Source organism: Lissotriton vulgaris, chromosome 4_1 (assembly GCF_964263255.1).
Source record: "Lissotriton vulgaris chromosome 4_1, aLisVul1.2, whole genome shotgun sequence".
Lineage (NCBI taxonomy): Eukaryota > Metazoa > Chordata > Amphibia > Caudata > Salamandridae > Lissotriton > Lissotriton vulgaris.
In genome coordinates this window covers 754,880,639-754,894,376 of record NC_141691.1, presented here as the reverse complement: position 1 = coordinate 754,894,376, position 13,738 = coordinate 754,880,639, and the positions used below count along the sequence as shown (strand labels likewise).

At 46.7% G+C, this 13,738-nt stretch overlaps 1 protein-coding gene across 1 annotated transcript in view; it reads left to right on the top strand.

Annotated features, from left to right (window-relative positions):
* GMDS (GDP-mannose 4,6-dehydratase) overlaps positions 1–6,103 on the top strand; it is a 1,789,479-nt gene extending 1,783,376 nt beyond the window's left edge. Inside the window, exons 10-11 of the mRNA XM_086965061.1 lie at positions 2,235–2,303; positions 5,679–6,103. Of these exons, the coding sequence (XP_086821187.1) occupies positions 2,235–2,303; positions 5,679–5,741 (132 nt within the window). The 3' untranslated portion in view covers positions 5,742–6,103. The remainder of the gene's footprint in view (positions 1–2,234; positions 2,304–5,678) is intronic.
* Positions 6,104–13,738: the final 7,635 nt, after the last annotated feature.

Sequence of the window (13,738 nt, the reverse complement as noted above, 5' to 3'; positions counted from 1 at the left end):
CAAGTTGTGCCAGATCCAGGCATCTGGCTCGAGCTTTCGGAGGCTCACCGATCCATAGGACTTGGAGAAGCCCTCTTTTTGCTGCTGTGCCAAGCTGATTCCCAGGACCTGGGTGAATGTGTATATTTTGTCCGTACGTATGCATGCCTGTAATGTTTGTTTTGGGTGGGTACGCATTCACAATGCATCACTTTCTTTTACCATACATCAACATCCACTGTTTCTGACCATTCAGCTTCCCCGATGATGAGCATGTTCCTTGAGGATGTCCCCATTCCAGATGATCTAGTGTGTTCTTTACTAAGACATTCTTCTCTGACGATCTATCCAAATCGCATATGATATGCTATCTAGAATATTGATCTCTATAATTTACTGAGTCATTTAAAAAATGACCGATCGTATTGTTACAGCTTCACATAGTAAGTATCTATCTAGGGAAACGTGGTTGTGGTATTGCTTTTAAGATCACAGATCAAGATGAGGTTTTGTTGCATGGTGTAGGTATCGATCAGGGTATCACTGCCTATTGAAAGGCATTGGTATCAATTTGGAGTGTATTTTCTCGGGTTAAAAGCCTGGTGGTTATTGCTGGAAATACCTCTGTACTGTGCTATTTTTAAAACAAATATTTTTCGCAGGGAAGTTATCTTCAAAATATCTGCATCTGGATTAGTGTAATTTCACCACATATGCCACCCAATTTATTTGATAAGTCGAAGCATTAGGAAGAAGTATCAACCTAATTGTGCACTATTTTTTTCTTGGTCGACTGACAAGTGTTTTTATAGAAAAAAATGCTATGCTGTGTGAATTATGCCTTCAGCGAGTAATAATGTAAGTCACAAAAAAATAAGTTAAATATTGAATCGTTTTCGGACTGGAGTAGTCGAACAAACTTAAGCTTTGTTGCGCAGAAAGTGGTAATGCGTACAGCTGGTGGATCTGTGCTAATACACACACTTTATGTAGCCGCAGCTGAATAAACAGGCATAGATTCGCATAAAAGGTTAGTTTGAAAGTGACCTCGTTGAACCTTGATAGCTGTTATAGGGCTCAAATGTTGCAAAAGTGTTTACCTCCCGAAATTGTGTGGTATAAATCGACAGTATTGTTGAATCTTCAGCGGTCTTCTTTTTCTGATTTAAACCCGAGTGTTTACCCGTTTTAAAATTTTTGTATGCATGGATGTATTGAGGAGTTCTTCATGGAACAAGCCTGTTATAAATCTGAGGGAAGTGCATTTAACTCCAGATTTATGATCCAGATTACTATTTAGTGCTTGGTGTACCAATAAAAGCCTCCATTTTAACAAGGCAATGATAGGAGGGCTTACTCGAACCGGCCTATTAAACGACTCCCCCTGTTTTTGTATGTACAGGACGATTTTTTTCTCCCGTGCCTCTTGATTTTTCCTGTCACGCGTTTTGGACACCCTGTTAGTCAAATGAAGCAAAAGTCCCAACCCCAATGTTGCTGTTATGCACTCGAGTAACCACCACCAGGAAATGATTGCATCTCGAAATCTGTAGTTTTAAAATGGTCGTGCAGAGGAACCAGGGCCGAATCACAAAGGAATTTTTAGTATGTGCAGTAGTATTCCTGTAGTACAACTTAAAGGCATTTATGAGTATGTGTAGTGGTAGAAATGTACGAGTATGCTAAGTAATACTCGCTAAGTAATACTCGCAGAGTACTGCTTCACGACATTTATGAGTATGTGCAGAAGTAGGCATTTATGAGTATGTAAAGGAATACTCCTGTAGTGCTTCTTCGAGACATTTATGAGTATGTGCAGAAGTAGGCCTTTATGAGTATGTAAAGGAATGCTCCTGTAGTGCTGCTTCGAGACATTTCTAAGAATATCCAGTAGTACTCCTTAAGTACTAATTGACATCCTCTTAAATACCTATATAAATTGGCCCCTCCAAATGCCCAACTCGCTATTAGTGAAAGAGCACAGAGGATACAATACAGTCCTTTCTGTTTGTACTAACGTTGCATGCACAGCAGTCCCAGGATGTATGGCTGTGTTTACTACTGAAGCAACCTTCACCTTAAAGTACAACCTTACACTGGAGCCATATTGCAGTGACGGAGCCTGCTTCGTTCTCTGTGACCGGTTCAAGATCCTAGACATTTATGTATTATAGTGACGTACTGTGGCAGAAATGTATGCAGCAATAGTGCCAAAACCCAGAGAATAAACACCTCTCTCCTCTCTTTCTCCACAGGACTTTCTCCAAGGGGACTGCACCAAAGCATGCGAGAAGCTAGGCTGGAAAGCCAAGGTCACTTTTGATGTGAGTACTATATTGAGAATGCCACCTATCTAACCATGTGCAAAGGCTTACCTAGAAACACTAGCAGTAGTGGTAGACGTGACCCCGGCAGATGTTGCTTTTTGTGTTATGTAGTTATCATTTTGCAGTGAGGACGTCCTAGAAGATATTTTTTTTAATATATCGGCCCAGTGTTAAGCCTTAGAAAATGTATACAGAATTGTACATATTGAAAAAAAAAGCTATACACACGGTGCAACAAATAGTTATCTTCTAGACAGCTGTACTTAATATGGTAGGTGCGAGAAATTATTGTACCTTTCCTCTTTCCACCAACAAATGTTATACAAAAGTTCTTGATGATTACGATATTACAATTTTTTTAGCCTCACATATATGTTGTTAATTTTAAGGTAAATACAAAAAATGATTTTTCTTCTTCCTGGAGTATATTTAAGTGTAGGTAAATAGTGAGCCTTTTTTTCACCAAGGAGCAGGTCATATTCCTTAGGAACATTTAGAAGATTAATTTATAATTAACAATTGCAACATTTTTCAAACTTTTAATAACAAAAAAAATCGGCCTGGCCCGACGCTGCTGAAGTGGAGGGCACATCTGAGGGAATTGGCACTGGCAGAAGAAGAGCACATGAGGCATACAAGGAGCGAAGGGAAGCTGCCTGAGGTCCTACAGGCTTGGGGGGGGACGGGGGATGGGGGGGGGGGGGGGGTAATGTTTCAGGAGTTGGTGGGACAGGATGCCCCGTTGACGCAAAACAGTTCGGAATTGGTCAACTTGAGGCAGGGGAGGCTCAGACCCAGGACGACTTGACACATGATGACCCACCATAGAGAACAGATGGCTTAGACCCTATTTTTATTCTTTTCTGGACCCGGCAGCAGGGAAAGGAAAAGGAAGGGGAGGGGGGGGGGGAGTTTGGGGAAGGGATAGGGGTTGGGGGAGCGGGAGGGGGAGTTCCTATACAGTTCAGTAAGGTTTTAAAGGACAATGCACCTACATATGAGGCAGCCAATTGCCCCCCATCATCCTCGCTATTGTTCTGCAGCCGGCCAATTGTTGAAAATTAGATGAGGATTTATATGTATAGGGCGAATATGATGTATGATTGTACCTTACTTGATTTAATGTGCTGGAGATGTAAATCAAAAAACATGCTAAATAAAGTTTTTTTTTAAAAACTAAAAAAAATCGGCCTTGGCTCTAAAAAAACATCTTAAGCTTTAGAAGTCCTTGGCTTGTTAGCTAACTATGCCTATTTGCTTGCCACGGTTTTCATGTGCAGATCATTTATAATTGGGTTCAGTAAAAGGCTGGAGTCATTAGACAACATTTGAATAATTTCACGAAATTGCAGAGTTTTCAGTGTAGTAGGGTTGCAATTTTAAAAATAACATTACAGTGTTTATGTACAAATGTTTAATTGTTCACTTTGCTATGTATTTGCTTTGCAATAAATAGCATGTCAATTTTACATGTTGTAGTCTCAGTATACATTCGAAAACGCACAGAAGGTTTACTGTTTATGACGTAACCTATGTGTTTTATTTCCTGCAGTGTATTCTTGTCCTAAATATAATGGTATATGGACGGCCCTGTACAGATCTCCTTTTGTGATTTTCCATATTGCATTTTGTGTATTATAAATATTTAATTATCTTTCAATTCAGTTTTGACATATTTATCTGCCACACCATGTATTGATGCTAGGCAAAGTCTGAAAGTCTGTCACAGTCTGATAAATCCATAGCCATAAATCCTTTGCCCTAAAAACCTAAGAATGTAATCTCACCTCAGTATAATAACTTTAGAGGATGGGGATGAATCAAAGCAAGATCAGCTGGAGTCATTAGATAATGCAATTGAGGAGGAGTAGTATCTTACTGAACAGTTCAACTTTCAAAATAATATGTGTGATGGTGTGTAATGAATGTACAGAAGAGCCGTATCCATACCAGATTTTCAGGATGTTCACTTAAGAGTAATTGTCATACAAGACATCTAAGTGGAAATGATTTACATAGCCAGATCCTGCAAGGAAATCTTGCAGGATCTGGCTTTCCCTGGCATGCACTGGATTCCTCATATGCACAGTAATCTAGGCTTGAGGTATATAATGTCCTCTATGTTTTTTGAGGTGCTCACAGTTATACACAAAGTCTGGGACTGCACTAGTAACAGCACTGAGTTTATTTGCTAAGTTATTGATTGTAGCTTCTGAGTTCTAATTCTGGTTGTCCCACTTGTCAAATGTTTTGTGAACCTCTGAAAATTATTGCGTTTCCCTATGCTTCATTGCATGCATCTGCCAAATCGCGAGTGACTCAAATCAGACAGAATGCCTTCATTAAGCGCAATAATAAAACTAACATTAGCAAAGCCAATACGTTGCAGCGTTGAAAAGCCGAGCCATTGACACAAAGCTGCCAGACTTTGCATGGGTTTTACTTTTAAAGGAAACCCATTTCAAGATGGTCCCAATATTCATGCATCATGACTCATGAGTCATGCTCACAAATCAAGACATTTGCATTGTGTTGATTATAAAGCATGAGGAGTGGAGTGTGCATGCTTCAATACATGTGCCCATTTTTAATTTGGTGGACAGCCATGCTAGAACAAATAAGTTCATATGTTACAAAAAAGAGAAAAATGCTTGTGAAAAGAAAAGTGAGTGGCCCTACAACACTTTGCAACTTTTGGGCCCTCCAAAAACATGTAATTAAAAACTAAAAAGTAATACCCAGCAGGGTGGGAAGGGGCAAAAGGGGACACAAAGCCCTTTATTATGCTGGTAAAGAGGATTGAGAGCGAAAGCCTGGAAACAAACTCACTCCTATGGAGTCCTACGTAGCAAAAGGTCCCTTGAAGTATGCTGTAGAAGGACGCAATTTATCCAGTCGGAATGAAATGCTCCTGGACAGGACAAAAACATTATAGGGAGGACTGACAGCCTTTGAAAGAAAAGTAAACAACTGAGATGGAAAACAAGACTATCGACTCATTAGGAAGGAGCTGACCCAAAGCCCACTCTAAGTATATGATATGCATTGGAAGCAATAGACTACTAAAGCAGTGTATAGCTAAGGCCTACATAAACGTTTGATATTGAGTTACTCTGATCTCATTACTCACTCAATTATTTCAAATGAAGCCATCTTAATTTTGCATTCAATAACTCCACCTTCACAAAAGATCTTACTTAGTATTAGGAGACATAGTGTGGATTTTTGGGAGGGGCAAGGGGTTAGAGAGAGTTTGAAGGACTGATAACTTAGGTTGACATACAGGGTTCCATGCATAGTTCCTTCAGAGGTGCCACCCATAGCTGGTAATTGAACTATATACATAACACAGTCAATGTGTTTGTTTTCTAGGAGCTGGTGAAAGAAATGGTAGACGCCGATGTGCAGCTCATGAAGAACAATCCCAACGCCTAACCCACCTAAATGCTCACTCCATTGAAGCCTTGCAGTGCCTATCACGTGCTCCCCCCGCAAGTCTGCAGAGATGATCCACTCCAATTTATGACCATCTGGCAAAGCTTGCTCTGTATACACTGGTGTCAATTTTATTTTCCAGCTCGATTATTATGCACTTAATTGGTGACCATGGATTGGTTGGCGATTGTGGTTCTTGTAGTCTGAAGTCTGTGTTCATGTAGTCTTTTACCTGAATGATGAAAAAGCGTATAAAAAATAACTTCATTCTGTGATTTCTAAACTGTGGTGCAATGAACTTTTACTCCCAGCAACAATGCGTTCTTCTTTTCCTATTAAAATATCTTTCATTTTGAAAGGCAGTAAACGTGTCTGTATATTCTGTCATGGAAAAAGATTGGGTGAGCTGTTAAATAATTGATAATGCAACCAAAACCACTGAGTTAGAATCCCAACGTCTCGGTTTGGCCAAATTATTTTAATTTGAGCAAATTACTTAATCTCCCTCTGGTTAGTTACATTAGTTCCAAAACACTCAGAGTACTTGGAGACAAGTTGTTAAAAATCCTAGAGATGGCATATAAAAATCTGGCTATAGCCATAGCATCTACAAACAAATCAAAACATGCATGAACCATAATGTACATCAAAACCATTTAAACCTTTATATTCTCCTAACACGGTTTAGTTGAGGGAGAAGGACTTTTCAGCTTTCCCACACACTCGCTGCTCATCGTCCGCCCCTACAACAAATCAAATCACCATCATTGGGCTACAATTAGCATACTCCTCGGTGTACTGTAAAGTAAGATAAGTAAAACATAGTTAATTGCTTACAATTCTCGTGCAAACGCTGCAAAAACTTCATTTTGAGCTCAGGGTCGTGGCATCACAAAATATGATTCTAACAAACAACGAGATTGTTGAATGAACAAAATTTAGCGTTATGCTTGTGTAAACCTCCAACCCTGGACGAAATCTGCTTTAGTTTCTGCATATCCAGGATCGCTGCTGCAAACATGCACTTCCCCACCCCATCCTGTGGCAGCTTACTATAATTAGACGTCTACGGGAGCATTAGGCAACTCAAAGATGGCTTAAGGAGTACAAATGACTGAAACCTCAAGGTAAATAAATGTTTAAACATTGATTGCACATGCTGCCGGGTTAGGCGAAGGTCGCGGAGCCCAACGTTTGCAAATAGTCCAGGACCCGCACAGGAGAAGTTGGAAATATCTTTATTGACCTAGGAGCACACGTGGACGTTGTGGATATAAAAGAAACTTCCCACCGCCGAAAACACTCTCGCCCTCCAGCCTCTCTCTCACACGCCACAGGCCCGGATGTGTTTCTTGAGCACTCCGAGATGTCACTCGGTAAGTGGATCCTGCAAAATAAACAGTGGCGCTCATTAACATTCACGATGCAGGTTGCGTTGAAAAATGACTAATCGGCAGCTAGAAAGCACAAACGGGGAGGGGGTGCGAATGTGAGAGATCGACTGTGGCGGAGAAAGGACTGCAGGAGTCTGGGAGCAGCGCGTGTGCACTTTCAGACACTCGCGAATCTGGCTTTGGGTGGTTTAATTTATAGATTTGTGCACGCGCGGGGTTGAGCTTGGACTGCAGAAAGGAGGCATTGTTTAGCAGGCGTGTGGCGTAAAAGCCTTTTAGAGGTGCGCGGTGGAAAGTGCTGGGGTGTGGGGGACGGGAAGGGAGGGTTCTGGGTAACACTTACCAGGAGCGGTGGTTGAGCTCCGCGTGTCCTCGGAGGGGAGCTGGGCGACACAGACCAGGCGCCTGTTACTGCTAATGAGAAACAGCTTGGGCATACAGGGCAGGTCTGATGACCCGACCACAAAGTACATGTCTAAAACTTTCCAAGAAATACTTTCCTTCGTCCACCTCCTCTTCTTCATAATAACCCTTCCTTGCTCCTCAAGACGAGTCCATGTTTGGGGACGATCAGCTCCACGTGATCATAATACATTTTTTTAGGACCTCCATTTGACTGATATAAATATAGTGGAAGGTGATGAAGCTCATTTTCTGTACCTCTGTGGTTATCCTCCATGGTACACTGACCAGCTTGATTCTTATCAGCGAGAATCCTAGAATCCTGATACCTATAAGGTATTCTGCAAATGGTAAAACTGCCCTATATAAATGGTTGTAACTGTAGGAGAGTAGGATCTGCTTACTATGGTTACCCCCACTTTTTGCTGGTGTTTCACTGTTTTTCAACTTTGGTCTGGCTGGGTCCGTGCTATCAAGGACCACAGCCTAGCTGCTTCCTCTCTAAATTGATTGCATGTACTTTAGGTACACTCCAGATTTATTTTACTTTAAAAGTTTTATATAGCGCTAGCTTGACCCGTAGGTATCAGAGCGCTTTACATACACACAGTAAACAGCAGAAGGACATTACATTACATAGTAGACCGGCAGTAAGGAAGCAAACCACAGAAAAAATACAGCATGGGAAATTATTTTGCAGTGCAGAGGAGGGGGAGAGAGCAATAAAAGAAAAGGTGAGAATGACATAGTCCGGTCACTCACTATCCTTGAATGTCCAGAGAGTGAGGAGACAACTCGGATAAAGAAGAGTAGGTTAGTTGACGTTGGTTATGAAAGTATTTGTTTAGGAGATGGAGTTTCAGGTCCCTTTTGAAACAGGAGGAGGGGTTGTATCTGAGGACTCCAGGGAGAGTGTTCCATATCATGGGAGCATTGCCGGAAAACGATCGGTATTGGTGGTTTTCTTCTTCAATTTCGGAGGAGAAAGGAGGAGTGAGTTGGAGCTTCTTAGCGCTCTGGATTGACCTGCTCTGATCAGTTTGTTATTTAAGTAGTTGGGTGCAGGAGAGTGAAGGGTTTTGTGTGTGATGCAGGCCAATTTATAGATACATCTCCCTTCCATGGGAAGCCAATTCAGGCAGTTGAGAGCTGGAGTGATGTGTTAAAATCTTTTAACTCCAGATACGAGTCAAGCGGACATGTTCAGCACTGCCCTTAGAGGGGCTAGGTGAGCTTTTGGAGTCCCTGCAAGGATGGCGTTCCCGTAGTCTATTTTAGAGAGAACTAGGGATTGGACTACTGTCTTGAGGTCATCGTGGGGTAGAAAAGGTTTCAGTTTCTTGAGGTGTTGTAGAGAGAAAAGAGCAATTTTTGTAGAGTTTTTGATGTGGGCCTCCATTGATATGTTCTTGTAAAGGGTGATGCCTAGAGACTTAACTGAGTCGGATAGGGTAAGGGGGCAATTTAGGGCAACCAGATTCTTGAGCCACTCTTGGATTGGACGATGGTTACTTTTTGGAGAGAATAGGATTAGTTCCGTTTTGTCTGGGTTGAGCTTTAAGTGGTTAACGTAGAACCAAGTTTGGATCTCGGTTAGGGTGGTATTGAGGAGTTGGATGTCGCTGGGAAACTTGATCCTGAAATAGATTTGGGTGTCGTCTGCGTAAAGGTAGTAATTCCCTCCAGTTTTTTTCAATATGATTGTGAGGGGCTCCATGAAGAGATTGAAGAGGGACGGGGAGAGGATCGAGCCTTGCGGGACCCCAGGTGTGACTTTAGTTGGCTTTGAGAGACAGGAGTTAATTTTAATTTGTTGTGAGCGGTGTTGAAGGAAGGAGGTGAACCATTTTAGTACTGTGCCATTTATGCCGGAACGTTTAGACAGGGTCTCCAAAAGGGCTGGATGGTTTACTGTGTGGAATGCCGCAGATAGGTCAATAAGGATGAGTATGCAGGCATCACCTTCGTCTAGGGCCTTGTGAATGTCGTCGGAGAAGTTGAGCATAGCTGTTTCCATGCTACAGCCTTTTCTGAAACCAGATTGAAAGGCGTCAAGGAGGTTGAACTCATCAATATGTTTATTATTGAGTTGGATGAGAACACATTTCTCCAATGTTTTTGCAAGGAATGGGAGGTTAGAGATAGGTCTGAGGTTTTTAAGATCAATAGGGTCAGCCCCAGGTTTCGTGAGAAGGGGTGTGATTCGTCCTAGTAGAAGGGAGTCTGGGACACAGCCTGAGGTGAGAGAGGAGTTGATGATTTTTGTCCAGAAAGGGGAAATGGTGTGGTTAAGTTATTTTTTAATTGTGGAAGGGAGTGAGTCCATGGTGTAGGAGGAAGGTTTTAGATTAGAAATTATATTGAAGACCTTGTTTACTGACATTAGCTCAAAGTCGGACCAATGCGCATTGTTTTTTAGCTGGACGTAGGTCTGATTGTCCTTGTTAAGAGCTTTTCAGAGTGGTCCAGGGAGGTTGAAGGGGGGCAGGTTGAGGGGGAAGGGGGGTTAGCAGTTGGTAAGAAGGAATGATCGATTTGAGAGACTTTATTAGTGAAGAAGGTGGAAATTTCTTCACATCGCTCATTGGTGGCTTTGATTTCTTGAGAGGGAGTGCAGTTAGTTTGGCTTTTAATAATGTTGAAGAGTTCTCTTGGTCTGTTTTTCGCCAGATCTAGTTGGCTGCGGAAAAAAGATGCCTTTTTACTGAAGATGGTTACTGGGTTACCCTTGTAAGTCCCTAGTATATGATACCATAGGTACCAAGGGCATAGGTACCCCAGAGGCCTACCAGGGGCTGAAGCATGTATTATACCACCCCTGGGAAGCCTTCCAAAATGGCATCACAAGTCTGCTACTGCAGCCTGGGTAAGGTGGTGCATGCCCTCCTTATTAAGATATAGGTTACCTATATCTACCTTTTAATTACTGACACATATAAACCTATAAGTCACTCCTATGGCAGGCCTTATCAATCCTGAAGGCTGAGTGCATATACTCTTAAGTGCATTATAACCTCGTGGTAAATGCTAACTTAGGAATGGCTGCATGGAAACATGTTGTATCTGAAAGAGACACGTTAGTGATAGATTCCTTACCTTAGAATATCCCCAGGCGTCAGACTGGATCCGGAAATTTTTGCGTAGCAATACCCCTGCGCGCTGGTAGGCGTCGTCTGCGGCTCCGCGTCCGTCGTCGGCGTCGTGAGCGCCGGGATGACGTCGTCGGAGTATTTAGACGGCGCCCATGCGCGCTGACGTCAGTTCTTCTTTTTTCCGCGCCAGCTAGCGCAGATCCGGAAGAAGCTCTACCCCCAGTCACTTTTTGACTGAAAACTTTTTGATCTTTTTGATCCTTTCTTTAGTCGATTCTCGACTATCGGTGCCAGGGATGCCCGGGTTCAAGCCTTGCTCGAAGTGCGGCCGGCTCATGTCGGTCACGGACCCCCATCGCCGGTGCCTGAAGTGCTTAGGCCTCGACCACGACGATCGGACTTGCGTCGACTGCCGGGCTCTGACGTCGAAGGCTAGGCGGGAGCGGTCCCGCAAGCGTCTCGAGCTGAGGCACTCGGCCCCGCGCCGCTCCAGGTCCCGGTCCCGGTCCCACGGGAGGTCGAGGGACAGGTCGCGAGGTCGGAGTCATCGACGTTCCGGGAGTGGACACCGATCGTCTGGTTCCAAGTCCTCGGGTAAGAGGCATGAGAGGTCGGAGCGACACCATCGATCCTCCGACCCGCCCCGACGCTCGCTCGATGCGGCCGGGGACTCGGGCGACACCGCCCACGCGGCTCCGCGGGAGTCGCAGGCGTCGCCGCCTGCCCCACACCTTCGGGTCCCTGGGCACGGCGCGTCGCAGGAGGAGGTCGAGAGGTACCTCATGGCCATGAGGGCCCTCCCTCCTCAGTCGGTTCCCGTGGCGCCTTCGGGCCGATCGGTTCCGTCTGGAGGTCCTTCCGGGTCGGGCGCTTCGGCCCCGACGCCGTCGGGTGCTTCGGGCCCGGCGCCGCTGGCGACTTCGGTCCCGGCGCCGCGCGACCTCGCTGGATCCGGCTCCGGATCCGGGACCTCGCCGGTCGACCTTACGACCTCACCGGCGCCGTCCCTTCAGGTGTCGTCCCCGGCAGCCGATGTGGTTGCCGACCCCAATGCTTCCTACGGTCCTACTCGGGTGTCGGAGGGGCGCCGATTCCGTCGGCCTTCGGAGAATTCTATCTCCACGAGGAGGCCCTGGCTGTTAATCCTGGTCTCCAGGAGCCAGGTGACGAGGAGCAATGGGAGGGGTCCGAGGACCCTCTGGCACGTGATTGCCAGTCGCATCAGGACTGGACATATGAGCTTGGGGAGGCCAGTGGTATTGACACCTCGCCAGACACTGGATTTACGTCGCCCCCGACTGTGGCTTCGGAGGCGGGTTCTGCTTACAGCGTAGTGTTGACGAAGGCAGCTAAGGCCTTAAACCTTCAGCTCCCCGTCGCGGCCGTGAGGACTAATCTCCTCACTGAGGTCCTCAAACAGCAGTCCGGTTCCACGGAGCCCCTTCTGCCGTTCAATGAGGCCTTGTGTGACGTTCTGCTGGGCACTTGGTCCAAGCCCGCCACAGGCCCCCCTGTGGACAGGAATGTGGCCAGACGCTACCGCCCGGCACCGGGCGACCCATGCTTTTTGTCCACCCATCCCACCCCCGAGAGCCTGGTCATCCAGGCCTCTAACTCCCAATCCGCATTCCCGTCGGCCCCGCCCGACAGGGAATCCAAGAGATATGAGCAGTTCGGGAAGAAGGTCTTCTCGTCTGTGAGCCTAGGGCTACGGTCTGTGAATACCAACTGTCTCTTGGGCCGCTACACCCACACCCTGTGGGACACGGTTGCGGAGGTGCTGCCACAATGCCCTGAGGAGGTCAGGGCTAAACTCAGCCAAACCCTTGCGGACGGCCGAGATGCGGCACGTTTTTCTATCCGGTGTGGGCTGGATACCACGGACTCACTGGGCAGGGCGATGGCAACGACGGTGGCGGTTCGACGCCACGCCTGGTTGAGGTCCGCCAACTTCTCGGCCGATGTCCAGGCCACCCTCCTGGACATGCCGTTTGATGGCCGTCGCCTCTTCGGCGACAAGGCAGACCATGCGCTGGAACGTTTCAAGGACTCCAGGGCCACGGCCAAGTCCTTGGGCCTTACGGCCCCACGCCAGCAATCGGGTGCCTTTCGCTCCTTTCGTGGCCACGGAAGGGGCGCCCCACCACGGACCGTCAGCCACGCACCGCAGAATACTCAGCAACGCGGTGGCGGCCGTGGGAACCGCCGTGGCGGTGGTCGGGGCCAACGGCGAGGCCAGTCCACACCTCCCTCAGCAGCCCCCGCCTCAAAACCTTCCTAGTCCGAGTTTTCAGGCCCATGTGACGCCTGTGGGAGGCAGGGTTCGCCATCACCTCTCCCACTGGCATACAGTCACTTCGGACAGGTGGGTGCTGCAAATTGTCCGAAGGGGTTTCTCCCTCCCCTTCGAGTCTTCCCCTCCATCCATGCCACCTCAATACCACCGTGTGTCGGGGGATCACTTGCAACTTCTGCAAGAGGAGGTTTTGGCCCTCTTGGCCAAGAGGGCCATCGAGCGCGTTCCTGGGCCAGAAGTAGGACGTGGTTGCTACTCCCACTACTTTCTGGTGCCCAAGAAGGGCAAAGGGGGCCTACGCCCTATCTTGGATCTGCGGAACGTCAACGGCTTCCTCCGGACGGAGAAGTTCAAGATGCTCACTTTGGCTCAGGTCCTGGCTGCCCTGGACCCAGGAGACTGGATGGTAGCGTTGGACTTGCAGGACGCCTATTTCCACATCCCCGTCCTGCCGGCCCACCGGCGTTACCTACGGTTCACGGTAGGCCTAGAGCACTTTCAGTTTACCGTGCTCCCCTTCGGCCTTACCAGCGCCCCACGGGTGTTCACGAAGGTGATGGCGGTGGTCGCAGCCCATCTGCGCAGGCAGGGGGTATCAGTCTTCCCCTACCTCGACGACTGGTTGTTGAAGGCGGGCTCGCCCCAGACAGTCGTCAGCCACCTCCAGACTACGGCCGACCTCCTGCACTTGCTGGGGTTCTCCATCAATGTGCCGAAGTCACACCTGTGTCCCTCTCAGAAGCTCCTTTTCATCGGAGCGGTTCTCGACTCGGCGCAGTTTCGGGTTTACCCACCCGAGCAGCGGGTCCGGGA